This window comes from Amphiprion ocellaris, chromosome 3, assembly GCF_022539595.1.
Source record: "Amphiprion ocellaris isolate individual 3 ecotype Okinawa chromosome 3, ASM2253959v1, whole genome shotgun sequence".
Lineage (NCBI taxonomy): Eukaryota > Metazoa > Chordata > Actinopteri > Pomacentridae > Amphiprion > Amphiprion ocellaris.
The window spans coordinates 23,746,563-23,774,524 of record NC_072768.1 but is presented as its reverse complement, the minus strand read 5'-3'; the positions used below and the strand labels follow the sequence as shown (position 1 = coordinate 23,774,524).

Here is a 27,962-nt window from a genome sequence, read left to right as displayed (position 1 = left end):
TTTTAAAACAAGTCAACAAAAACTATTTCAACCTCATGGACATTAATTTCCAAATTTATTTGTGGTGTTGTGCAACAAATTATTTTTTTGCCAAGGGTGCTTGCATAATTTCGTTAAATATCACCTGCCTGTTTTTGCACAGAATCAAGTTGCAGACCTGAAGGAGATGTGCAGTGCTCTGAAAAAGGAAAAGGCAGAGATAGAGAAGCAATTGGCTCATACACGTGGAGTAAGTTAACCTAAAAATCTTCTTTTCACTTCATGCACACAATTATTTCCCAAAAAACTGAAAAAACAATGCATGACAACAAGCAATAAAAACCTTAAAAACTTAGATCTAATAGTAAAATAAGATTGTCTCCAACAAACTCATCTTTCAAATACATGATTTGTACTGTGCTCCTCCTCAGGCTGGTCACAGTGGTAAAACTGTACCAGAGCTTGAGAAGACCATTGGCTTGATGAAGAAGGTGGTGGAGAGGGTGCAGAGGGAAAATGAATCACTCAAGAAATCCAGTGCACCTACAAATCAGGACAAGATCGCTGCTTTGGAGCAAGAAAATGAAAAACTAAAGGTTATTAGTATTGTTTCATCTTATTCATCATATAGATTTTGCTAAACAAGTTTTTATTGCTCTGTTCTTTCTATTTGACAGTAAATCTTGTTTCCTCTAGGCTGAGTTTGAGACCTTGAAAAGTCAAAGCGAAGCTGAGCTGAGTTCAAAACTTGAATCTAAAACCAAAGGACTGGAGAAAATAGTGATGGAAAATGAACGTTTGCGCAAGGAGATTAAAAGGGTAACTACTGTATATTTATGGCTAATAAATGTTTCTTTTGTTTCTATGTTTCTCGTGGCCAGGGGTTCTTCATTGTGGCCAATTGGAATGAGTATTGAGTTAATACCTCGACTATAATTTAATTCTACTTTAGTTTGATGTCAACAATTACTCTTATGAAGGAATCTGTCTTTGTGCAACAACTTATTTTTTTGCCAAGAGTGCTTGTATAATTGCAGTGCACTGTTAAAATAACTTATTAAAAAACAAATAACACAAGTTTCTCATTTGTAATAAAACCCCCTGAAGCAGCGCTTAGCAAGAGTATTCATCGCCTTATAAGGTTTTCCCTGTTGTTGTTTTTCAACATTGAATCATGGTCAATTTAATTTGACTTTTTTGACAAGAATTTACCATGAAAGGCTCTTTCATGCCCAAGTTAAAACATACACTACCATTCAAAAGTTCGGGGTCACTTAGAAATGTCCTTACTTTTGAAAGAAAAGCATTTTTTTTAATGAAGGTAACATTGAATTAATCAGAAATACAGTCTAGACATTGTTAATGTGGTAAATGACTATTCTAGCTGGAAATGGCTGATTTTTAATGGAATATCTACATAGGGGTACAGAGGAACATTTCCAGCAACCATCACTCCTGTGTTCTAATGCTACATTGTGTTAGCTAATGGTGTTGAAAGGCTAATTGATGATCAGAGAACAATTAAGCAATTATGTTAGCACATGAATAAAAGTGTGAGTTTTCATGGAAAACATGAAATTGTCTGGGTGACCCCAAACTTTTGAATGGCAGTGTGTTTATATACAAAGGAATGTCAATTACGAAAAGTGTAAAGCTTAAAATAAGTTCTTGCAAAAGTACTCATCCCCTTCAGGTCAGATCCGTCTCTGGCCGTAGTTACAGCTTTCACTTGTATAGACAGGTCTCAATCAGCTAATCGAATACTTTTCATAGACACTGAATGTGATTTCATTTGTTCTGTCTCACTTGGATGTGCATGTTTAATACCATAACAGGAAAAGGATTCTGCCGAGAGGCTGAGAGTGACCAAGACAAATCTGGAAGCAAACAACGAGAAGCTTGAGGCAGAACTGGAAGAAACCAAGCAAAGACTGCAGGCAGCTCTATCCAGAGCCATTCCAGAGGGAGCAGATAGTAAGACCTGGAAAGCATCTGTGGTAACCAGGTCAGCAGATCCATCAGGGTCATAAATAAATGGATGGGCATAATGAAAAACTTTAAAATGTCTGAGCCAGTGGTTGTTTGATTTCCATCTGCAGAATGTTTGAGAACAAGATGAAGGAGCTAGAGAGGGAGCTCTCGCAGAAAACCTCCAGCCTCTCTGAACTCAAACAGCAGCTGAAGGAGGTGAAAGAGCGTGAGAAGAAAGCTCAGACAAGCATTTGGCAGCTTGAAGATCAGGTACTGGTTACTTCAATAACAAGACTGAGGAACAGTCTGAGAAGCTTCTTATTTTTAGAACATCAAGCACGACCTAACTGCTGTTAGCCAGGAACAACACCAATTATTTGTTATAAAAGAAGCAAACTAGAACCTTTATACATTTTATGTAACAGTAGAAATCCCTGTATCAAGATTTACGATAACAAAAAGCTTTTTATTACTGTATTTTATCAGGAAGTGGTTAAAAAAATTAAATAATACCAATAGTGGCAAAAATGCTGAGTACTGGATCCAATAATCAGCCAATCACTAGAATAATGAACATCTGACCATCTATTATCTATACACCACTTAATCCTCATTAGGGTCGCACAGGGGCTGGAGTTTATCCCAGCTGACATAGGGTGAAGGCAGGGGGACACCCTGGACAAGTCAACAGTCTATCACAGGACTACATATAGAGACAAACACACTCACATTCACATACGGATAATTTTGAGTTACCAATTAACCTCAGCATGTTTTTTTGACTGGGAGGAAACCGGAGCACCTGGAAAAAACCCACGCATGTACAGGGAGAACATGCAAACTCCATGCAGAAAGATCCCAGGAAGGCCGAGATGCAAACCGGGGATCTTCTAGCTGTAAGGCGAAAGTGCTAACCACTAAACCACTGTGCAGCCCCAGATGAACATGGCTCTGTTCAGTCATACACAAATGCTTCAAGAAATGTACCAGTCATACATCTGTAACTAGAAGCAAGAGAGATGTGTAAAATCTGTGTAATTCACCCTAATAGAAAACAGTCTGCCATAAAGCCTGACATTATTTAGCTGTTCCTGTCACTCTGCTTGAGTTTGACAGAAAGTTGTAATTGTTTTGAGAAGTGCTGTTTAAATGTATTTCATTTAATGTTCCTGTGGGTTTGTGGTTTCCCAAGGTTGACATGTTAAAGAGGTTCCCTGCTGCCTCAAAGCCTGATGTAGGACTCACCAAGGAGTTCCAGGACATGAGGTATGTTAAACTACGTGCTTAGAAACAGTGATGGATCAGGGACCCTGGGGTTGCGCTGCATGGTTAATATTATTCTGACATCCATATACAATGTATCACATGCTGTTGAATGCCAAGAGTGTTCCATTGCATCTAGCAGACCTTTGCTAAAGTGTATACAAAAACAGAAACTGAAGAAGCTAATCGTACTTTCGTTAAAGGACAGCTTACTTGCAATTCTTTTAGATTACAGAGGTTTTAAAATGGTATGAAAGTCAATAAACAGTAATATGTACTTGTTTGTGAATTCCAATGACCACCAAGGTTGAACAAACAGTTAACACAAGATTCAGACATCCACATAATGTTTTGTTCCCAGTGTCTGTTAAAGGAACCTATTAGTAATAATTTCCATCCTGGTTTTTTATTATCAGTATTATTTAGGTTTTTTCTATATGCATGGTGTGGATTAACATCTGTATATCTTAAGGCTGGTCAACACCGAGCTGCAGAAGGAGAATGCAGAACTGAAACAAAAGATGAGCGAGTACACTGAGCGGTATGGTGAAACACCTTCTAAATTAGGTGAGACTTCCAAATACTGATCGTTAAGCTAAGATTTCTTCTGACAATTTGTACTTTCATTGCTCTTTATTAGACGTTCTCAGACTAAAATAATCATACCTGACGTGAAATTGACGACCTGAGCTGCACATTTCATGTACACATCGACCTCTTTATAATCAGCACATTCAATTGATGTGTTTAATGACTGCACAGTATCAGTTTGTTTAAAGTTGTCAAAGCAAATTTATGTCTATGATGTGAATTGTTTGGAGATGCTAGAGTCATTCCAATTGTTTTTCCTGTTGTATTCTTAGATTATGGGAAACTCAAAAACCTTCTGCAGGCAGCTGAAACTGAGAAAACTAAACTTCAAACTGAGGTCAAAAAGCTGAAAAAGGAACTGGAGAACTTTGACCCAGCATTTTTTGAAGAGATTGAGGACTTGAAATATAACTACAATTTAGAGGTGAAGAAGAACATCCTGCTGGAGGAGCAGCTGAAGAAGGTGTGTGATCAGTTTGGTGTTCAGGCCGAGTTGCCCAGTGTGTCCATCAGTTAACTCAGGATTGCTGTGCCTTTGATTGGAGCTAGGATTGTTGAAACTACATCTGGTTGTACTTTTAGGGTTGCCAGTTTTTAAATTTAGAGTATTTAAGTCAAGCATATTTTCCTGCAGTTTGAAAACTAAAATCGCATTCCTAAACAAAAAAAAAATAAAAAATAAAATAAAATACTTTTCAAAGTAAAGGTTAGTTGTTTTCACTAAGGCAGGTGTTTTTGTGTTAATATGTTTATATTAAGTTCCTGTTTTGGCAATGTAGCATATTTATAAGAGTTCTCTGTTTTTGTCAATAAAATATTTTTTTATTTTTGCATTTTAAATAGTCTTAAAAGTCTGTTAATTAGAAATGTTTACATCCTCATCATTTATTCTTCACTCAGCAATGAAACAGTTGTTAACATACAGTATTTACAGTATAGAAATTGAACATTTTTAACAACTTATGTTGCTAAACACGTCCAGTTGGTCAGTTTTACACTAAAGCTGTACACAGTTCTGCAAAACAAGTGGCAAAGTGTCTTCAGGCTTTCAAACACTCCACTCTTCCTCTGTGGTGGCAAACAATGCGTCTTCACACACCTCATTGTAAACCGCTCTGGTTAAGACTTTCAGCTATTTATGTTTTTAAAAAGCAGCAGTTCTGCATCATTGATTTCCATGGAATAAATTAAGTGCTATAAAGAGTGAATGTTTCATCTGGAATTACTTATGAAAATGTCTGGCAGCTGCCGGCAGGGTGACAGCAGGCGCTTCAGGAAGTGAAACACCACCTTCTCCGCCTCTGTTTACAGTTCAAACTGGATGTCCTGAAGCCGGCTGAAGCAATGTCCGTTTAGTGCGCAAAAGGATGTGAACAAGTCCTTGCTGTTGTTATAAGCATCAACTGTGCCGTCAACACGAATGACCACCGGCCTGGTACCAAAGCAGGTGTCCCCGTCTGGCCACCTGAGTCCCAGGTGATGACGATGAACCTGCCAACAGAACAACCACAGAGCAGCTTAGGTCCAGATCTCACACCAGTCTTTTAGAACAGGCTTCAGAGCATGACAGAATCTCTGTACAAACTGCCATGTACGGGACTACTAAACTTTTCAATACAGTCAGGTTAATGCATTTAGCGCTAAATAATACGTCGGAATTTTTAAGAAATCATTTTGAAAACCTTTTGTAAAAATGTACTGAACCCCACAGTTGCATCGGGAATATCCTCACTTGTAATTCGACTTATTTTCTGTTCACAGTTTAAATGTGTCCAGTTAGAAAGATCATAAGAAGCTTCAGTTCAGTTTAACCTCAGTGTATGAGGTTGTCCCACCTTAACGAGAGTGCCGTCGTTGCAGTGCCACACGATGCCTTCGACTCGGCCCTCTGGACTCTCTTGCAACCAAGAGCACAGCTGATGAAAGTCAACAGGTGGGGGGTTTCTGATTCGAATACTCCCATGTGAGACCAGGCAGTGGACGGGCTGCTTTTTACTCCCCAGTCCTGTTTGTACAACATTACTGAACTTTAGTTAAAAAGGCTGACAAAGAACGCAGACACCAACCTGAGAACTATTAATGTGGTTTATTTTGTTCATCTCCAATAAAGTGAAATCATAATACACAGACAATCTGCCAAGGAATGCGGCAGACTTATGTGATGATTGGCATACGTTTGTCTGTTTGCACGACATTACTCAAAAACTAACGGATTTGGATGAAATTTTCAGGGAAGGTGAGAAATGACAAGGACCACCTCATTAGATCTTGCAGTGATGTGGCTTATGGTCTGGATCCATGGATTTGTTAAAAATTTCTGTCTCATTGCAAGATAGCGGCACTGCGTCACTGTAACTATTACAACAAGTGAACACTACATCAGCTGCCTGCTGACCATCACATGATTGCTATCCTACTACAAATCCACTGCTGCAGACTTATCAGGACTTATCCATCAGAAATTATACAAGGAAGAACTGGTTAAATTGTGGGGTGTTTCCGAATCCCATCAATTCCCACCGCCCGCTACATATTTAGGTCGCACAATTCAGTACCCGTACATAATGTACACATGAATAACAGGCTTGTGCTCAGCGCAAGGTCATTTTGTTTGTGGGTACATCTATATTAAATGGCCACATTCTGTGTTGTCATGATTTCTGATCATTAAAGCTAATAACCAAATGCTGCATTTTTGACAATGTCATATGGGAGAATGAACAGCCTTAGTGGAAGACTGTGCTCTCAGAGTGCTTTTCTTGTTTAGAATGTTCTGGACATTTTGAATAAACTAAGTTGTCACAAAGGTGTTAAAGCCCTAGTTTTTAGGATAGATGGACTTCATCTTTTCTCAGTTAAAATGCATCTTAGTGTTTTTAATCCTATCCTTTAACAAGCATTTTAAGAGTACAGCCAACCCAGAGCAGCGAATAATTCTTGGTAACTATGTCAAGTACTAGCACTCGCTACAGTCTGTAAAATAATTTGCCCTCCCTAGGTAACATAAATGCCACATCACTTTACCGTAAGGGTTTCCATTGACGTTGGTTCCTATGAGCTCCAGCGTTTGTTCCTGGAGGTCAGCCAATGGCACTGCTGCGATTTCTAACCTGTTTTCATCGTCAGAGCTGGGCCTGAGAACAAGCGCTGCCCCAACATCATAATCCACTACAGAGGAGTGCCAGCAGTACTGCTTGTTGTCCTTGTCTACTGGAACCCAGCCTGGATATTTACAAGAACAAGAAATGGTAATGGAAAAAAAAACATACACGTACATCAATGTGACAAAGTATAGGTGCTACAGAAAAGTAGGAAACACGAGTCATTTGTTAAAAAACTACACACTAGCATGGATGCTCCTAAGAACATGTATTAAATTACTAGAGTAGTGCGAGTCTGCAGCAGAGGAGGCTGATCACTCTTCTAGATTCCTTGTTTTTGCTGGACCAGACCTTTAAAGCCATAAGTCACACACTTCAGCAGTCATCCAATTCTGCTGCAGCGCTGTCACAATAAACAAGAGTCCTAGCAGTGCAGTCCTACTATGGTTATCCTGAAAATGCAGTCTCTTCTTTAGTCTAGCTCATAATATTAAGTTACTACCTCATGGTGACAGTTTGAACTCTTCTTCTTCTGATTAGTAAACAATCCTGTATTTTATCAAAATTTAATGATGCAGTTGCTTTAGAAAGTAATTAACCCTTCATTTTTTGTACACTTTATTCTGTCCATCAAACTACACTCAATGAGCCATGTTTTTTTTGCAAATTTAATAAAAATCAAACACTGAGATCTCATTTTTCAGAGCCTTAATTCAGCACACTGCAGCAGTTCCTTTTGTAAAAGTTACTGCTTTGAGCCTTCTTTGGTATTTCTCTAAAAATAGACACCAGGATATTAAGCATTTTATCCTGTTCTTTTTGGCAGATCATCTTCAGGTAAAGTGCTGTGAACTGTCAGTTTAGTTCTTAACTTAATATTTTAGGTTACTAGGTGTAGACTGGTGTAAATACCAATTTTATTCATTTAAAATAGTATTTATTATGCAATAAAATTACTTCTATACTTCCCTGAACCACTGCACATGAGCTTAACTCCCTCTGAAGTGTGGATGCATTTGTGTTGATTGACACAGCTAATTATTTGATATATAAATCAGAACCTGGAATATGTCCGTGATCATCAGGCACTGGATGGCCATTGTGGTGTTTGACTCTGTGAGCTGGGATCCACGTCTCTGGCACCGTTTTAAAATCTTCCTCTACATTCCATGTGAAACCTGAAGGAAAACCCATTAAAAAAAAATTTAAATCACACTAGTTTGATCTTCCTGCAGAAAGTTTGCTAAATTTATTTGCTTTACAACTCATAAAGATAAACACTTTTGGTAACTAAAGCTAAAGTACCTTTACAGCTCTTGTAAGAATGTTGGTACTTTTTAAACCTCTTCTCTGCCTGCTTGTTTGGTTTCCTGTCGAGTCGAGCCCAGAGGTAAGGCTGCCCTAAAGACCAAAAATCATTTCATTCAGCATTGAAAAACACAATTTTAAAAAAAAACATCATGCTTTAAGTACATGCTCAGAAAAGGAAAAGTTAGGCTAGTTATTGTGAGATTTATTCACCTTTATAGACTGTAACATAGCAGCAGGTACCGTCCAGTTTTTCTGTGGCAAGCGCACAATCTATGTTAGCATCCAGAGCAACAGGGTTCACATTTTCAGTCGCAACAACCTGAAATGCCTGAGAGGTAGACAGACATGGTGGATTAGTGAGTGTAAGACAATGTATTCCATGCACTTATTATATCAAACATTAACTACACAATTTTATAACAAATAAATGAGTATGCAAAGGGATTGACATTAAATTCATCAGTCAAATTATTCAAATTATAAACCACTGACAGGTGAAGTGTGTAACATTGATTGTTTTGTTACAGTGTTCTGCCGGTAAACTTTAGTTCCTGGCATATATGTGGATGTTACTTTAACACATGCCACCCACTTAAACATTGCCTAACACAAAGCAGAAGTTTTAATCATGTAGAACTGTCAATGTGGCTTTTAAGCAACAGCTTTGATCGTACGTTTGCAGATCAGAGCTCTGTGGAAATTCTAAAGTTGAGGGGCATTCAGAGATGGTGAAAACTTTAAGACCAATTTGAGATCAGTAAACAAGGACTTAGCGTGTTATTGTGTTTTCATGCTGCTTTTTGTGCTTCAGTGCAACTTTGACTCAGCAGGTGTTCACGTTTCCTCTCTCCTGCTCTGTGCTCACATATACAGCATATTCATACAGCTCCCAAAACAGCTGTTCCTATTTACATACTTTTCTGTTGTCAGACTACAGAACGAGTATGAAACAGCGACTGAAACGCACCCCATTAAGTTGACATGTTAACCTGCAGTCACTTCAGAGCCAAATCTGCACCACTAATATACCGATTGTACAACCACAACATCATCGGACAAGTTCACCATACACGAGTAAAAAACGTCTGTGCTGTGAGTTCTGCAATAGTTCCATTTAAATAACCACTCACAGAGAAAGTTAGAAGTAAGAGGAAGTCCTGGTCTCATACACTCATTCATGTACACTACCCGTCAAAAGTTTGGACACACCTCCTCATTCAATGCTTTCTATGTATTTGTATTATTTTCTACATACTAGATTTTGGCAGTGATGTGGCTTATAGTCTGGATCCACGGATTTGTTAAAGATTTCTGTATCATTGCAAGATAGCGGCACAGCGTCACTGTAAGTATGACGACAAGTGAACACTACGTCAGCTGCCTGTATCAATTTCCGCCGCCCACTACATATTTCGGTCACGCAATTCGGTATCCGTACATAACATTACACATACGCAACACACGCCTGTGCTCAGAACAAGGTCATTTTTTATTTATTTTATTTGTGGGTAGATTTATATTAAATGGCCAGATTCTTTGTTGCTGTGATTTCTGAATACACAAATTGATGAATGAACAGCCTTGGCGGAGTACTGCACTGTCTGAGTGCTTTTCTTGTTCCATATGTATTATTTTATAATTTTGGTGTCTACAGTATTAGACACCAATACTGTAGTGTCTACAGAGTGCCTTCCACTATAGCACCTGGGATAAGCATCAATCTACACAGTGTGCAAACACTGAAATATCTCAGCAACTACTGGATGGGTTGCTGATAAATTCCATCTAGACACATTATAATGTTTGTTATACTTTGGCTTGTGACCAAAATCTAGATTTCCATTAAGCTCTGCTGTACTTCTTGTTTACAGCTTAGTGTCGATGCACAGATTTGCATGCTAGCGCACAAAATTAACATGGGAAACATACCTGACTACAGATTTTTCTTAAGTTTTGTCCTCTGCAGACAACTGTCTTTATAGTGAGCACTGAATCATGATTGACAGAATGAATCACTTTGGAAACCTGCATTAGAAGCAAGATTTTAAAAAGCAAATGCAGCTTTAGGCAGATAAGTGGAATAATACCGGTAAAGAATGTAGTGAATTCATGTGTGAAATCGGAGCTGCCACTGTCTATTGATTCAGCTGTTTCCATTTTGGTCATTTTTCGGGTTCACAAGTCAGTCCCCTCTACCATCGCTGCCCGACTGACAGTTGATGGTTATTGAATAACAGATAGTTTATGAAGCAGCAATAATGAAGCTTGTACAGAACGGGAATAAAGTGTGGACCAGCAATGGGCAGTCAATTTATCAATACATTAGTTAGCAATATCTAAAAATATATAAGAATTTAGGAATTTATGACTGTATTAATACTGTTAAGTCCTACTGTTCATTTAATGTCAGATAATAGCATTTATCCGAGTTTAATAGTCAGTTAATGGAGTAAACAGGCTGTGAGCATCACTTTGTAGCTACTTTCTATGCTGTTAGCCTTCTGGATGAAAACCTGAGTGTTACAGTAACAGCAGGCCTGGCAGGATGACACCACACATCCTCCTTCTTACAGCTAACGCTACTGACGAAAGACATATAAACCTGAAAACATAACCAAACGTTGTCAGTGTCAGTTTCATGCAGATGAAACAGGACGAGTTGGTCATGTAGCCACCATAACGCTGGGTGGAGCAGCTCGTAGCTCCATGCTAGCAGCAGCTTGGTGTTATGAATCCGTGCCTGCTGCTGTTTTACAGCTGCTCTCACCTGACAGTCCCGTTTTCTGGACTGTTCCTCCTTGACGTCGGTCAGAAAAACACACGGTATCTTCTGCTGGACGGAGCCCAGGCGTCGCATTTTGTCTGTTCTCCAACAAGTTCACTAAACCCTCCTGGAAGGTTACAGTTCTGGCTGAGCAGCGCACAAACTTAACCAGAGCTTTGGTTCAGGCATTGATGGGCGTTAGGATGACGTCATGTGTCTTCTTCTTCCCTAAAATATGTCGTTTTGTAAACACTGACTCAGTAGCGCTACCATGCGGGGCGGAGTCGAACCACTAAGCCAAGTTAAACAGCATGCTAATGCTTATTCTCTTTAGTCCAGCTTACAACTACATTATGTGAAATACGTCTTTGCAATTATTCATATTTAATTTACTAACAATTACTGTGCTTATATTTGGACTCCCTATAATCTGTCTCCTTTATTGCAAATTATGACTTTTATATAGTTAGCTGCACGGTGTCACTGTAACTGTGACTACAAGTGAAGACTACGTCAGCCGCCTGCTGACAATCAAATGATTGTGATCCTACTACACATCGACCACTGCAGACTTATCGGGACTTATCCATCAAAAATGATACATGGAACAACTGATTAAATTGTGGGGGTGTTTACAATTCCCAACAATTCCCACCGCCCGCTACATATTTAGGTCACGTGTTTCGGTATCCGTACATAATGTACACATGCATAACACACACCTGTGCTCAGTGCAAGGGCATTTTGTTTGTGGGTACATCTATATTAAACGGCCACATTCTATTCTACGAAATTTTTCAAGATTTCATCCGTCGGAAGTGATAGGACTGAGCAGCCTTGGCGGAGTACTGCGCTCTCTGAGTGCTTTTATTGTTCATATTTAATTTATTAACCAATGCTGTGCTCATATTTGGACAGTTTGCTCCCCATAGTCCATTTACTTTATGGCAGATAATGATTTTTCTATAGTTTTGTTTTTGTTTTTTTTACTTTGGAGGTGAAAAAATTTTAAAAACGTGAGTGAGTGAAAGAACGACCGTGAACCATTCCAGTGTTTCACAGTTGCCTGTCTAGCCTGACCCATCAAAAAATAGCCAAATTCTAATTTCATGGAACTGAGATGTTTATTCACCCTTTTAACAAAAACTACACAAGAATTGCTATATCATTTTGTTTATGATATATTTTTTGTATCAAATTTGATACATTGGGCGGTTTTGGCAACTTTTTGCTCAAAACAATCTAAAGCAAAACTCAGCTTGCTCCTGTCTACTAATTAGAACTGAGTGAGCTGACACACTTCAGAACTGAAAAAATACTAAATGAATACAGAAGTAATTCAAAAAAGAACAAAACAACAAACTGCAGGGAGCTTTTTCTCAATCTCCCAGCAGGCTGTCACACTGGACATTTGCGCTAAACCCGTTTGCATGTACGTAAATGCCTAGAACCTGCTCTATCTCTTTGACGCTTGTATTTACTGAGTTGCCCTCTATTTGTACACGGTTCAGGTTTGTTTGTTCTGCAGTTTCCTGTAGCATTTCATCAGTGACAAACTGTTTGAAATACATATGGTGTCCAGTCACACCTGTCCTGTATGCCTTCATCAACACATGCAATAAATTCAACAGATGGAGCTCGATATTCTATTTTTTTCCATCTGAATTCTTTCCTTCTTGCATTGCCCTTCACTAACTCCTTTTTGATTGTGTCCTGTGTTGATGGGACCTCAGCATCTTTGCTTGTCTGGGCTACACTTTCATCTTGATGGCCTTCCTCATCACTGCTATCTCAACTTTCATCATCATGCATGTCCCGAAGAGTCCATTCCTCATCCTTCTCATCCTCATCTTCTGCTAACTGTTCCATGTCATTTGTGTTGCCATCTAGTATCTCGTTAATGACATTTTCACTGTACTTTCTTTTTTGTCTCTCCTTCCTCTTGTCTTTTTGACATCCAAAAACACTCACATTGGTCAATATAGTATAGCGATCATGATTTTAGAGAAATTGTTATTGTAAAAATACTCAAAATGCATTTGAAGATGGCAATTCATTCATTCATTGAGTTAACTGAGTCATCAAACTAGTATGTGTTTGTATTTTTATTTATGACCTTTATATCGTTTTTTACTCTATAAGTGAAAAAATTTAAAACACATGAGTGAGTGAGTGAAAGTTGAAAATACCTCTTGCTTTCTCAAGACCAAAAATGAATCCGAGCAGCAACCTCTAGGACTGAAAAATTAAATATCTAAGTGCCCCAAAATGCAGTTCCTTTAGTGTCCACTTGAGGCTTGCTCAAAAAATGATTCATTCCCATTGACCCCCATGAAAAGATGTTCAATTTTATAGCTGACACAAAAAAGCAGTTTTGATCTCCATGACTGATTTTCACATTTATGACAACTGGTATTGCCGGAAAGTATAAAGAGACTTGACACAAAGGAGTACTGTGCAATTAAAGAATGAAATATATAAAGATATCAATTATATACAGACATTTGTCAGTCCAGCTCCCTAACTCTACTGGGAAAAGCAACAGCTTGCCACAACATTTTATAACTGATCTCCGGGATACCTATGGGTGACGCCACAGAGCATTCATTGATCTTTATGTATAGTCAGTGAATGAAGCATAAAACTTTACACCTATAAAATTAGGTAGATTTATGAAAAAAATACATAAAGTGGAAATTCATATGCTTATGCACGCAAACACTGGATAGCTGCAGCTTTTCAATCTCAATAACTATGTTTATAGAAAAAGGACACAATAAGTACAATAATGTTCAAAAGATTTGTGCACTTTAGATCTTTAGATCACACAAACCTATCAGGGAGGCATCTGATAGATTCCAAATTCATCCTGCAGTGCAACAACATCATAATTGAACAAGAAGGAACACCATGTGCATATTTACAATTACTTTGATAATATACCAATCAGAGCATTTCTAACACTTTCAGACATAGACTGGCTTATATCAGTGCTGTTTATCATTCTATTAACTTTCACAAAGCACCTAAAGAAATGTCCTGAGGCTACTCTGAAAAGTTTGCTTTGATACCTGGATGCACACACAGCGTGATATCACTGGAGTACTTCCTGTATGATTCTTCTTCTTCATCGTCTTCCTCTGCTCCACCCTGGCTGTGTAGATTCATCTCACTGTTGGTGTGCTTCCACATCTCCGTCTCTATGTCGTCTCTCTGCTGCCCCTGAGACCAAAAGGTGAAAATATTCCTTTTCCTAAAGAAGGGGGAAAATTTGGCTTCTAAAAATGCAGGATACATGGATTACCAAAAGCATGTTAAAAAGTCTGACATCATTGTCTTCTGCTTCCTCCTGCTGCCAAGTACATAACAAAAAGCTAAGTTTTATACATGCATAGGAAACAATGTGACTGGTATTCTTCTAAATTCCAAATTTAAGTTTCAGAAGCATTATCCCACATGTTTAATTGAAGAGAATGATGCTGATGTATCAGAAAACACGACTCACAATGTGTAGTACCACACAGCACCAGCTGCTGTCAGGAGCAGGATAATGATGCTGACAACAACAAGTGCAGTAGGTACAACTGGAGAAGACACAAAAATATAGGAGAGATGAGCATTACATTATATAGCTGCATTCCCTCCCCGAAACCAAGCTGGAAAAAATGTATTCCATGGATGGTAACACCGTAGATTACAATTTTGCTATTGTCCTCTAAATCAGGTTTTTTCAGGTTTCTAGCTGTTGGCAATGTTGCAGCAAATTTGCAGAAAGGTCATATTTTATATGCAAATTAGATCTCTGGTGAACTTCTGGAGGACTTCTGACTAACTTGGTGGGAATTATATGGTTTGCTTGAGTGTTTAGTGTTTGCAGCAAGTTTGGAAATTCATTTCATGTCCTTTTTATAATGTCTGAGGATTTACTCTGTAGGTACTTTCATGGTCTTACAGCAGTTTGAGCTGTCGTCTCATGATCGGCTCCTCCTGTGCCTGCATGGGTTTACTTCTTGTGCTCTGGCTTCTTCCCACAGTCCAAAGACATGCATGGTAGGTTAATTTAAGATTCTAAAAAGGTCATGGGTGTGAATGTGAGCATCTATGTTTGTATGTCTGTGTGACCCGGTGACGGACCGTCCAGGTTGTACCCCACCTCTTTCCCAGGGTCATCCGGGATACACTCCAGCCCTCTGTGACCCTCTGAAGGAAAAAGTGGGTTTAGCTAATGGATGAATGAATCATTTTTGAATTGTAAGATACATAGCCTCACAGAAATGTTTACACAAAACACATTAAATATGAATTTGTGGCAAACTTTCTGCAAGCACTAAACATTCTAGCAAACAGGCATTAAATACATGATACAAAATCTAATTCTTGCCATAAGCTTACCACATAATTAGCAAGAAATCCACTGGAAGTTTGTTGCTAATCTAATTTGCATGTGAAAATATGACATTGCTGCAAATTTGTGGCAACATCATCAAAGACAAATCGCAACTGTTTGCCAGAAATCAAAAATTCTTAAAATTTTCTGCTCCCTGGTGGCCAGAATATATTAAATAAAGCTTTAAAATGAATCACATCAGGTAAGAGATTCATTCTGGTACAATGTAAAACATTAAAACTAACTTAACTATATACCTTCCATTTTATTTCTGTTACTCAGATTGATATCTTCATTTACAAGTTTACATCCCATCCCATTTGAGCTCTGTGAGCATGTAAAATCGGATTCCAAATAGAAAGAGCTAATAAAGAATTTTTCAACTTTTTGGGAAAACTGATACAAAAATGAAAGAACTTACCCCCTAGAGAAGGTTTTGCAGAGCTCACAGACTGTGACAGCACTGACTCGGAGGAAAGAGAGATGTTGGAGGCATGACCGGAAGTAGAAAAGGCAAAACTGACTATAGTTGGTTTTGAGGTGATAAGGTGAGGAAGAGGAGCAGCAATATGGGTGGAGGAAGGGGTAAGGGAAGAGGGGGTGGAGGAGGGAATCCTAGTTGAAGGTGTTGTCTGGACCAGGGGAGCAGAGGTTAAGGGTGTCTGCTCAGGGGATTCAGTAATAATTGGCTTTCTGGTTGGCTTGATTGTTGATCTAACCACAAGTGTTGATCTGACCAGAGGTGTTGATCTGACCGAAGGTGTGGTAGGTCTTGAGGTTAGGGTTGAGGTTGTCAGTGTGGCAGAAGACGTGGAGGATTGTGGGCCTGTTGTCGATGTTTTCAGAGTTTCCTCAAAATCTGCAAATGTGGACAAAACAAAAGGTTGATATTGCTCATATAACAGATTATTATTTTCTTTTTAAGTTTAGTCCAGTAGATTTGCATTAAAGTCACAAAATAACTGTCACATGACCCTAATCTGACCAAAAAAAAATCTGTCTGTTCAAATGAAATCGTTGATAGAGTTCTGTAATTTAAAGTGATGTACACTGGTATTCAAAAGTTTGGGGTCACTTGGAAATGTCCTTATTTTTCAAAGATATTTTTTTCAATGAAGATAACATTAAATGAATCAGAAATACAGTCTAGACATTGTTAATGTGGTAAATGTCAGATTTTTAATGGAATATCTACATAGGGGTACAGAGGTCCATTTCCAGCAACCATCACTCCTGTGTTCTAATGATACATTGTGTTAGCTAATGGTGTTGAAAGGCTAATTGATGATTAGAAAACCCTTTTGCAGTTATGTTAGCACATGAATAAAAGTGTGAATTTTCATGGAAAACATGAAATTGTCCGAGTGACTCCAAACTTTTGAACGGTAGTGTAGGTAATACATGTGAATTGCTAATGTTTTTTGAATGCAGTCGACTATTAGAATATCAGTCCATCCACTATCTATACACTGCTTAATCCTCATTAGGGTCATAGGGGGCTGGAGTCTATCCCAGCTGACTTAGGGTGAAGGCAGGGGACACCCTGGACAGATCGCCAGTCTATCAAAGGGACTACGCATAGAGACAAACTATCACACTCACATTCACACCTATGGACAATTTGGAATCATCAATTAACCTCAGCATGTTTTTGGACTGTGGGAGGAAGCCGGAGTACCCAGAGAAAATGCACACATGCACAGGAAGAACATGCAAACTCTATGCAGAAGGGTCCTGGGAAGGCCGGGACACGAAGCGGGGATCTTCTGGGAAGCATCAGTGCTAACCACTGAACCACTGTGTAGCCCACCTATTAGAATATATATTTAAGTAAATAAATGTATGTCTTGTTAACTGAGTTTGGACAGATTGGGTTGTATTGCCTTTTTAACTACTAGTACAATGAATTCTAAAATCTCGACACAACATAAAAATGGTATGAATCTCACATGGAATTTCATGTTTATGTCAAGTCATAGAAAGTTTTCATGTCATTTTGATAGTCCTGAACAAACTGTACCTGATGCATTAAAGCAGAAGACATTAAATTTTCTATCTGCCAGTGCAGACCAAGTCACCAATCCGGTTTTGCCTCTTCCACAGTTGTTGTTGGATGTCAGTCGTGGCACAACTGCGATCTGTTCAGCTATCCAGCCAAATCTGTTAAAACAGTCCATGAAAGACAGATATAGAGTAAAAAGTAAAATAAAACTGTTCTGAGGAAAAATGCATGACAATTAATGAAAGTGAGCTCGAGTGTGGAACATCATTTTATAAGGGAACAGCTGTATTAACTGAAATATCAGGAATCTAACACAATACTTGATGATATAAATAGCACTTTCACACCAAACTTCAAAGCAAATCCAAACCAAAACTGCAGGTGTCAAATCTTCTCATGCCCCACGGTGTGAATCAAATGGTCTAAAGTCAGTTTCTGGTGAGGAAATGATTTGGCCTTTTGGACCAGTTACAGGACGTTATGGCAGGCTGTCATCAGTGAAGTAAAAAACACCAGGCCAAGTTTTCATGGGAAGTTATGAAAAAATCACCTGAAAATCTCATAAAAAAACAACACCTTCTGGGTATTTCCATAGAGGATGAGTGAGAGAGGATCTAGAAGAAGTGCAGATAAATGACACCTGAAGATGAAGGAACAGCAGCAGTAGATGGAGGTGCATGATGCTGTTAGAAAAAGCAGTGCAGCAACTGATTTTCCTTTTTATGACCCCATGGAGAGCATTCTAGTTAGTAGGTGGAATCTTCCCCAGCTTCAGTTTAAGTGTGTCTCAGAAGAATAGGAAGACCTTCATTTGGCAAGTTTGGGTATTTCATGTGAATTTGTTGCTACTGGTAGGACAGCCATCATAACATTATCATAGTGACAATCAAAGGAGCCTGTTCATATTTCTCCATTCATTCCAACAGTGTTAGAAGGGTGAACCGACAACATGTCACATGACACACCCATCTATAAACCAGTCAGTGTCAACTATAAGGAGACTATTGTATGTAATGAGGACAGGATGTAGCCTCGTAATGTTAAGTTCTTTAGTGCATAATTGCATTTTGAAACCAAAACTGTCCAGATCAAATGTATACATGAGTCTTGATTCGGATTGAAGGTTTAGATTTCAAGTGTGAAAAGGTCCAAAATTACTGAGATACACTGAATCCCTACTGGAACAAGTTTCTACCCATATATACACTGCCTGTCCAAAAAAAAGTCACCACTTTAATTTAACTAATCAAATAGTTATGATCCTTTCATTGGACAACTACTGCAGTGATGAATATATTTCAACAGGCCACTACTTATTTAACCCTAGCTGATGCAGTGAGTAGCTTCTCATTTCATGAACAACCCTGTTGGAAGACATATCCTGTGGTCATGGAAAGGATGTTAACCTGTCTCAGAAGGCTTAAATTATTGACCTGCATCAAGCAAAGAAAACAACTAAGGAGATTTCTGAAACTACTAAAATCGAGTTAAGAACCGTCCAACGCATTATTAAAACCTGAAGAATAGCGGTGAACCATCATCTTCAAGGAACAAATGTGGTCGGAACAAACTCTTAGATGATCGTAGGAAATCAAGAGATGAATTCATGGCTATGTTTAATAGTGAAAGTAAGAGCAATTCCACATGTACAATGTGAAGGGAACTCAAGGGATTGTGACTAAACAGCTGTGTAGCTCTAAGAAAACCACTGATCAGTGAGGCTAATCAGAAAAAAGGCTTGAATTTGCTATGGAGCATAAAGATCTCTGGAGCAATGAGAGAAGGTCATGTGGTCTGATGAGTCCAGACTGACCCTGTTCCAAACTGATGGGGACATCAGGGTAACAAGAGAGATGGATGAAGTGATGCACTCATCATGCCTAGTGCCTACAAGCATGTTGGATTTAGGGTTATGATCTGGGGTTGGTCAGGTTAAGCAACATTATGTTCCCATAGAATGAGGTCAGCTGACTACCTGAATATAATATATGAATGACCAGGTCTTTCCATTAGTTTTTCTTCCCCGATGGCATGGGTATATTCCAAGATGACAATCCCAGGATTCATGGGGTTCACATTGTGAATGAGTGGTTCAGGGAACATGAGACATCATTTTCACATATGAATTGGCTTCCACAGAGTCCAGACCACAGCCCCACTGACAATCTTTAGGATGTGCTGGAGAAGACTTTGTCTGACTCTCCCATCATCAATATAAGATCTTGGTGAAAAATTAATTCCACAAATAAATGCCATATATAAATGACATTGCTGAAGCTTATCGAAACGATGCCACGGCGAATGTATGTCGTTCTCAGAGCTAAAGGCGGTCCAACGATATATATCAACGTTAGAATATTAGAGTGTGCAACTTTCCAATCACACATTTTTGTGTATGAATTATTCATATTAAATCTTCAGAACTGCATGTTTGTCAGCATCTTAACAGGTACTGACCTCCGACCTAACCAGAACCAAACACCTTCAGCCTACCTGCATGTCTCTAGTCCATGCTGTACTGCTCGCTCCATCTGGGCTCTGGTTGCCATGGTGACATTCAGAAACAGGCAGGTTGCTCTGGCTGCAGTGAAGTTCAAGGTGTAAGTTCCTTCTTTATTGGGCATGAAGACGCCGGCGACTGAGTGACTCTGAGGTGAAACTGAAATGTAGGAAGTTTCACACATTCGCAGAGCTTGCAGCGGCATCAGGAGGTCAAAATAAAAGTTAACACGAAACGTTTGTGGAGAAAATATATAGCTTATATTGAGCCTTACATAGAATAAAACATTTATTTCCTCTGCTGTCTTTTCAGCAGAACCATGATGTGTGTTAAACCGTGTTAATATACTGTACTATAGACACTTGGCAGTATGTTCAAAATACTGTATATGTAGAAAATCTGCCATCTACAGTACAAACCAATGGCTCAAACCTCCAGCAAGTTCTGATACAATAAAAAATACTTTGTCAGGGCAAATCACAGCATATTTAAAATAATAGATGCTGAGAAAAAGAGATTTCCAATAGACAAATGAACATTTGCTGATGATGTTGTCTGACTATAGCAGCAGACGCAGTTTTAGATGATAATAACATGCTGAAAATATTCCACACACCATAACATACTATGTTAATCCTAAAGAAATGTTCACAACATTCTCATGCCTGTAAATAAACAATAAATGGAAAAGATTTATTTGCAGAATGTTCTAATATTTGGTCTAAATGTGTCCTTTCCCCTACACCAGAAACTACATCAAGAAAACGTACCTTTGATGAGACTCGACTCCGAGGTCAGCAAAAACACTGCTAAAAACTGAAATAAAAACTGGGAGAAGCAACAAAGTCTCGCCATGTTTCGTATGAAAAATATAACTGAAGCGGGCGTAAGTGAAGAACCAAATAACGTGAACATGGAGAAGCAGAGCCAGAACAAATGTGAAGTGGAGGAGGAGAGGAAACAGGAAAACCAAGGTCAAATCTGTTTAATGGCCTGTTTTGAGATAACACACCCAGAGGAGAACGGCCTTGACACCAGATCTCAGTATGTTTGATCCAAAAATGGATGTTTTTGTGATCAAATTGCAGATACATGACATATATATGACACCACCAGCACTGAGCTAGTTAGGAATAAAAACAAATTGAGGATTTCTGACAAATAATAAAACAGGATGACGGGACATGTTAGGTGTTCTAATGGAAAGTAATAAAATAGGATAATTCTTTATGAATTAGTAATGTGAGATAAATGGATCCATGCTTCTCTATCAAGCTTGTTCTTTCTCAGGCAAATTTGGATGAAGAAACATACTTGAATATTGTTTTGACCAGGGTTGAGGTTTTCTGCTTTGCCAGCATCTCTTCCAGAGACATGTTTGCTCTGTGCAGCCAATAGGAAGGACAACTTCCTCCACACTGTTCCTGCCCTCTGTCTCTTCTTTCACTGGTTCTGTTTCTTTGTCATCCTTTACAGCGGAGATGTCAAACCCATTTTAGTTCAGGGGCCACATTCAGCCCAATTTGATCTCAAGTGAGTCGGACCACTTAAATCACTGCATAGTAACCTATTAATAAGGACAACTCCAATTTTTTCCTCTGTTTTAGTGCAAAAATGTTCACATTGAAGGAATTATCTTTTTACAAAACATTATGAACAACCTGAAATTTCTTAAGAAGAAAAAGCTAATTTCACCAACATTATGCCTCAGTTCATCATTTACACATTACAACCTACAGATCACAGAGTATCTACAAAGGCACAAAACATTTAGTCTCAGGTATCTGGAAATGAATAAAATAGTATTTTACTTTATGATCAAAATGACAAAAAAGACAAAAAAAAACAACAAAAAGAAAAAAAACAGACATGAAACAAAATAAAAGACAAAAAATTAGACAAATAAGTTACAAAGCGACAAAAAAATGGACAAATGACAAAAATGAGACAAAAAATTACAAAAGTGAGAAACAAAATGCCAAAAAATAGACAAACAATGCAAGTGAGACAAAAAAACACAAAATGACAAACACAATGCTCAAAACAACGAATGAAGCAAAACACAAAATGACAAAAATAAGACAAAAAACACAAGCGAGACAAAAAGAAAACACAAAATGACAAAAACATGAAACAAATGACAAAGTCAGAAAAAAAGAGACAAACAACAACCAAAACAAGACAAAATATTACAAAAATGAGACACAAAATGACAAAAGAACAATGAACAATGTAATAGTTTAATTTATTATCAAATGAAAAAACTTATCATGGTCTCAAAATTATTATAAGTTTAGAGTTTCACAACTTTGCAGTTAATGTCTTCTCTGTAATTTTTACCGTTGCCAGAGGGTCCAATCTGGCCCATTGGCTGCATGTTTGACATGATCTACAGTAAAGATTTTTGTTAAACCATGCTGTGTTTTTCTTTTGTTTCTTTTCAAATATTTTATGGAGCAACAGAAGCATGCAATGTACACTCACTGTCCACTTCCTAATAGAAGGTTGGACCCCCCTTTGCCTTGAGAACTGCCCTAATTCTTCATGTTATACTTTCAACAAGGTGTTGGAAACATTCCTCTCAGATTTTGGTCCATATTGACATGATAGCATCACACAGCTGCTGCAGATTTGTCAGCTGCACATCCATGATGCCAATCTCCTGTTCCATCACATCCCAAAGACTCTATTGGATTGAGATCTGGTGACTATGGAGGTCATTGGAGTACAGAGAACTCATTGTCATGTTCAAGAAACCAGTTTGAGATGATTTCAGCTTTCTGCCATGGTGCATTATCCTGCTGGAAGTAGTCATCAGAAGATGGTCCACTGTGGTCATAAAGGGATGGACATGGTTAGCAACAGTACTCAGGTAGGCTGTGGTGTCTAAATGATGCTCAGTTGGTACTAAGGAGCCCAAAGTGTGTCAAGTAAATATCCCCCACTCCATTACACCAGCAGCAGCCTAAACTGTTGATACAAGGCAGGATGGATCCATGCTTTCATGTTGTTTACACCAAATTCTGACCATCTGAATGTCGCAGCTGAACTCAAGACTCATCAGACCAGGCAACAATTTTCTAATCTTCTATTGTCCAATTTTGGTGAGCCTGTGTGAATTGTAGCCTCAGTTTCCTGTTCTTGGCTGAGAGGAGTGGCACCCGGTCTGGTCTTCTGCTGCTGTAGTCCATCTTCTTCAAGGTTTGACATGTTGTGCATTGTGTTCTGCATTCCTTGGTTGTAACCAGTGGTTATTTGAGTTACTGTTGCCTTTCTATCACCTCCAGCCAGTCTGCCGATTGTTCTCTGACCTCTCACATCAACAAGGCATTTTGGTCCATACAGCTGCTGCTCACTGGATATTTTCTCTTTTTTGTACCCTTCTCTCTGAACCCTAGAGATGGTTGTGCATGAAAATCCCAGTAGATCAGCAGTTTATGAAGTACTCAGTCCAGCCCGTCTGGCACAAACAACCATCTAAAGTCATTTAAATCCCCTTTCTTCCCCATTCTGATGCTCGGTTTGATCTTCAGCAAGTTGTCTTGACCACGTCTACATGTCTAAATGCATTGAGTTGTGGCCATTGGCTAGTTAGCTATTTGTGTTAACAATTGAACAAAAACTGATCAATTCATTTTTTTAAATTGACAAAGATGGAATAAATGCGTATGCTGAATGAAATAAATATGTAATAAATCTAAATGTAAGAACAATAGCATAGCTCAAATAAGGCAGTCAAAATCCTCTATTTTCCCTGTGGTCCTCCTAAACTCAGGTATTTTTCTGTGATGGTTCTATGGCACCACATTGCTGAGGAAGAGTGTTCAGTCTCTCTCTGTTTGCTTCAGATCATCACAGAGGAATAACCGTGTTTCCCCTGGTACACATCAAAGAACTACACAGGAAAAACACTCAGCTGACAGAGTAGCATCTCTGGTCTGTTTGTATGTTCAGTGTGGGTGGAACAGTGCTAGATCAAACCTCTAGCTGTGACAGTAATGGGGCACATTTATTTAAGATCTTACAACCCTTGTGCCCTATTTACTGCCTCAATGTTTGGGGTCCTATAATTAGTTAGATTAATAATTCCAAAGGCAACGTTTTTTCTCTTCTTTAAAGACACCCACCAGGAAAATTCAATTATGTATATATATTCTTTCTTTACCTTGTTCATATGCCCATATGTTGTTTTAGTGAGGCATGACATTAACAGTGACATGACGTTGAGAATGAGGTTCGTTTTATGTTTTACTGCCCTGTACATTAAGATATAAGGGAGATGCTTTTCAGTAACATGTCCTCTGGCTTGGGATTGAAGGCAACATATTTTGTTTGAGAACTGAGCAGCAGAATAATGTGTGTTTTGGATGTAATTGCTGCAATGCTGGTATATTGGAGTCTTGTCAACCCACAAGGGTTGGGCCCGCCTATGCGCATGACATGAAAATAATCAATCAATCATACACACACACACACACACACACACACACACACACACACATGCGCACACACACACAGGGAATAAGGACAACATGTACATGAAATAAGCAGTCCAGTATGTCCACCTTGAATCTACATTGTACTAATCACAGTCCCAATACTTTTTAGGGGCTTTCTGTAATATTCTTCTTCTTCGGTATCAGTTTCCAGTTCTAACATGTATGGCTGAAATACTTCAGTATTACAACATGTCATCGTATAGCATGCAGTAGTTTTACAGATTCTCAGCAGAGTTGTATGTGAGCTGGAGGCATGGGTGGAGAGAGGAAGGGACTTCACAGATCTGCACAGAGAAAAACTTGTAAATACAGTACCGTTCAAAAGTTTGGAAAGAAAAGTACTTTTTTCAATGATGATAACATTAAATTAATCAGAAATCCAGTCTAGACATTGCTAATGTGGTAAATGACTATTCTAGCTGGAAACAGCTGATTTTTAATGGAATATCTCCATAGAGGTACAGAGGAACATTTCCAGCAACCATCACTCCTGTGTTCTAATGCTACATTGTGTTAGCTAATGGTGTTGAAAGGCTAATTGATGATTGGAAAACAATTGTTCAATTATGGTAGCACATGAATAAAAGTGTGAATTTTCATGGAAAATATGGAATTGTCTGAATGACCCCAAACTTTTGAATGGTAGTGTATGTGGCTGAATGTGGGAAGGTTGTGTAATTGAAATGCATCTGTACAGGAACTACTGCTGTAGAGAAATGGTTCTGTGAAAAACAGAAAAACAGAGTAGTTACTGAATGTAACTCCAATTTGTGATGTCCTCCAATAGGCTTTAGTGTTGGTATGAAAAGTTCTGTCAACTGCAATCACAGAAATACCACAAAGCACAGGAAAATCCACCTTTAATCCATATTGTACTGGTGACAGTAGCTGAAAGTCATGTTTATGTGTGGTTCTTTTAAAACTGAGAAACACACTAAAGAGACCAAACAATAACAAGCATATTTCCGAAGTTGAGGTCCAGGACCAGAAACACATCATAAATGTTAAAGGAACAGTGCAGTGTTGTGTGTTGATAACCAGCGGTTCCATGCTAAGCTAAAAAATAAATTACGGTTAATTAAACTGAGCTCATGTGATGCTTAAACAGCTCTTTCCTGTGTAGCAATAATACCTTAGAGAGCAAACAACCAGCCATGCTTAGCTTCAGTTACACACAGTGAAATCTGATGTGTTTTGACTCGTGCTGTCAGCTCACTGGATCACCGTGTACAACTATCGACTGCATCTCCAGTTCGCCAGAATCGGATTAATTTTTAATTTTTTTCAAATACGTTTAAATGAGCTCCAATAAAACTGGTGGTTAATCCATGTTTTTCTTATTTTGAGGCAATTCCCTTTAAAAAAAAATAGAACAAATGCACTTTCGGTTGGATGAGTAAATCGATACCACTCACATCTGTTTGGCAATTCACACATCTTAGCACAAACAGGAGGAAACAGCTTGCTTTGCTCTATCCAAAGCAAACAAATTTCAAACACCAGCATCTTTACTGCTCAAACACTGATATGTCATATCTTAATCCTTTTTGGACTATATCAGACTTTTAATTGCATCATGCATATATTAATCTGTGGAAAAAACAATTTGAACAGCTGCTTGGATGCTAAAATACTGAAGCTTGATACAGAGCTGCACACCAGATAAAACCAGATAATAATTTTAAAAAAATCTTTATCAGCTCAGTTAATACATGTCCTTTTACTGTAATTCAAACCAGCAGCCTTTGGATCCACGCCTCCACATGCTTGTCTAATCTGTGGAAGCTGGTGCTGGGAAACCAGAACATGAGGGTGGTGCAGCAGATCAGAGATAGTGTGAGGATGGATCTACTCTGCTGTGTTTACAAGCACTTCATCATGACTTGCTGACAGCGAGGATGTTAGAATGTGGACGTGAGAGAGTTCAACGTGTCCTACTTACATGACTCGCTGAATACTATGTGAATAATGGAGCTTCCTGTGTGCAGCATGGATGACTGAGGCCGGCCTGTAAGGAATACAGTGTTGGTACGCAGATAGCAGCTGGAAGAGAAGCTAATTGGTCACACTTCCCTGGTCAGGAAGAGCGTACGTCTCACTTCTCCCACTGGGAGAGGGAAAACATAATCGGTGATAAAAGTGACAGTTTCTCGACGTAACGTCAAGGGACAGGAGCATACTGTGACTGAAATAATTCTCTGAAGTCAATGATCTGAAGCCAGTTACAGACACCTTGTTCTCCTCAGACAGAACTTTCAAATAATATTCTTTTCTTTAATGACTGTTGAAAGAAATGCAATTAAAGGATCATTTGTTATTGTGAGTGTATCCTCCATACTAAAAATTCTTGCCTTAAAGCTGTACTCGAGTCTTTTCTGTTGGTCTCTGACAACTGCAGCATTTAAAAATTATTTGTAATGTAAATATGAGAATCTAGTGAGTGGAATGAGGGCTGATCTGTGATCCCACCAGTCTGAGAAGACCAGAAACCAGACTGATGAGGATGTAGGTTTGCAATAAGTCCAACAGAGATGATTTTTATGCAAGACCAAACAGGCCATGTATCTAATTACATTCATATTGTGTTGTGACCATACACTACTGTTCAAAAGTTTGGGGTCACTTAGAAATGTCCTTATTTTTGATTGCAAGATCAGCATTATGGAATATCTTTCTGGATTTGATGTACAGAGCAGCGTGAAAAACACCTAGTGTGTAGAGTGCAAGTTGTAAACTACATGTGGTTTGTCAAACCCTCTTTCTTTTTTTTCGTTTTTTAACCAGCATTGGTAACGCTTTTTGTGAAATAAATCAAAAAGAAATTAAACTTTATTTCTATCTTTGTTTTACTGCTCAGAAGACATTTCTGAGTCCTCTCTACTTCTAATCACAGTGGCACTGCTTCCATAAATGTGCAGGACTGTAAATTGCACTGAAAAATGAGCCCACAGTTAAATTAAAAGCAATCAGTAATATGCACAGTGATCCTCCATGTAAAAGTCATGATGACTAATGCAGCCATACAATCCTTTGTCATTGTAGACTCAAATAGCACAGATTAAAGAGAGAAATGTTTCTCACACATTTCCAGTAAAAGCAAATCCAGTTTTTCTTGAGTCTTGCACTTTGTGACCCCGTTTGCTTCCACTGATCTGTTTACCCGAGGAGGGTAGAATACCAGCTATGAAGTCCAGAGGTGGGACCTTATTACATTATTTTGGCCACGATGAGTGGTTTGACGAAAAGTTAAACTAACCTTAGCACTAAATTTAAAGCATGTCCGCATACCAAAACACTCAGACTGTTTGCTTCTGCCCCATGCTGCTGTGTTCTATCATGTTACTCAATGAATAATGAATGATGCTCATTTGGTGATAGGATCCACCCAGTGAACTGGGCATGAAACTGAGAACTTCATTTAGGTTGCTGGCCCACATCCTAAGTACAAACCAGGAGCCCCCGTCTTCTCTCGGAGCATCCTCTCGATTATCTTGACGTTTTGGCAGAACTGCCCCAGTTTGGCTTTGAAATGTCAATCAGAGCAAAGTCCCACACAGACCTGCAGACGGCCGGGAAGTCTTCGTTAGATGACAG

At 38.7% G+C, this 27,962-nt stretch overlaps 3 protein-coding genes across 11 annotated transcripts in view; 1 reads left to right on the top strand and 2 right to left on the bottom strand.

Moving 5' to 3' along the window:
• Positions 1 to 5,250, top strand: part of cep290 (centrosomal protein 290) — a 45,243-nt gene extending 39,993 nt beyond the window's left edge. For 7 of the 8 annotated variants that reach the window (XM_035945136.2, XM_055008929.1, XM_035945133.2 and 4 more), the window contains 8 exons: positions 143 to 229; positions 411 to 575; positions 676 to 798; positions 1,815 to 1,984; positions 2,079 to 2,220; positions 3,143 to 3,216; positions 3,686 to 3,780; positions 4,077 to 5,012. In XM_035945136.2, the coding sequence (XP_035801029.2) occupies positions 143 to 229; positions 411 to 575; positions 676 to 798; positions 1,815 to 1,984; positions 2,079 to 2,220; positions 3,143 to 3,216; positions 3,686 to 3,780; positions 4,077 to 4,321 (1,101 nt within the window). In that variant the 3' untranslated portion in view covers positions 4,322 to 5,012. Of the gene's footprint in view, positions 1 to 142; positions 230 to 410; positions 576 to 675; positions 799 to 1,814; positions 1,985 to 2,078; positions 2,221 to 3,142; positions 3,217 to 3,685; positions 3,781 to 4,076; positions 5,013 to 5,115 lie in introns of those variants that run through there. The other variant, XM_055008930.1, reaches the window with a different exon arrangement.
• rlig1 (RNA 5'-phosphate and 3'-OH ligase 1) lies at positions 4,665 to 11,188 on the bottom strand. Its single transcript, XM_023263589.3, has 7 exons — positions 10,984 to 11,188; positions 8,427 to 8,544; positions 8,211 to 8,306; positions 7,967 to 8,083; positions 6,829 to 7,026; positions 5,640 to 5,809; positions 4,665 to 5,295 (listed from the first exon to the last, which is right to left on the bottom strand). The coding sequence occupies exons 1-7, from the start codon at positions 11,071 to 11,073 to the stop codon at positions 5,110 to 5,112; spliced, it is 975 nt and encodes a 324-aa protein (XP_023119357.1). The 5' UTR covers positions 11,074 to 11,188; the 3' UTR covers positions 4,665 to 5,109.
• A 1,884-nt stretch (positions 11,189 to 13,072) lies between these two features.
• lyve1b (lymphatic vessel endothelial hyaluronic receptor 1b) lies at positions 13,073 to 20,795 on the bottom strand. 2 transcript variants are annotated; one of them, XM_023263593.3, is made up of 6 exons: positions 20,640 to 20,795; positions 19,863 to 20,028; positions 17,388 to 17,527; positions 15,789 to 16,226; positions 14,486 to 14,564; positions 13,073 to 14,233 (listed from the first exon to the last, which is right to left on the bottom strand). In XM_023263593.3, exons 1-6 carry the CDS (start codon positions 20,782 to 20,784, stop codon positions 14,026 to 14,028), a joined length of 1,176 nt encoding a protein of 391 aa, XP_023119361.2. In that variant the 5' UTR covers positions 20,785 to 20,795; the 3' UTR covers positions 13,073 to 14,025. The 2 variants fall into 2 exon arrangements, with proteins under 2 accessions (XP_023119361.2, XP_054863882.1); XM_055007907.1 differs by lacking the exon at positions 14,486 to 14,564 and having other exon boundaries at positions 14,096 to 14,233.
• Positions 20,796 to 27,962: the final 7,167 nt, after the last annotated feature.

Excerpts from the sequence above, each read along its gene's own strand:
- lyve1b (XM_023263593.3), bottom strand. The coding sequence starts at position 20,784 with ATGTTCACGTTATTTGGTTCTTCACTTACGCCCGCTTCAGTTATATTT. Across the intron at positions 16,227-17,387 it reads CTTCTGCTTTAATGCATCAG|ATTTTGAGGAAACTCTGAAA; the intron begins GTACAGTTTGTT and ends CCACATTTGCAG. Across the intron at positions 14,234-14,485 it reads GCTGTGTGGTACTACACATT|GAAAAGGAATATTTTCACCT; the intron begins GTGAGTCGTGTT and ends CCCCTTCTTTAG.
- rlig1 (XM_023263589.3), bottom strand. The coding sequence starts at position 11,073 with ATGCGACGCCTGGGCTCCGTCCAGCAGAAGATACCGTGTGTTTTTCTG. Across the intron at positions 8,545-10,983 it reads CCAGAAAACGGGACTGTCAG|GCATTTCAGGTTGTTGCGAC; the intron begins GTGAGAGCAGCT and ends TCTACCTCTCAG. Across the intron at positions 8,307-8,426 it reads CTATGTTACAGTCTATAAAG|GGCAGCCTTACCTCTGGGCT; the intron begins GTGAATAAATCT and ends TTTGGTCTTTAG.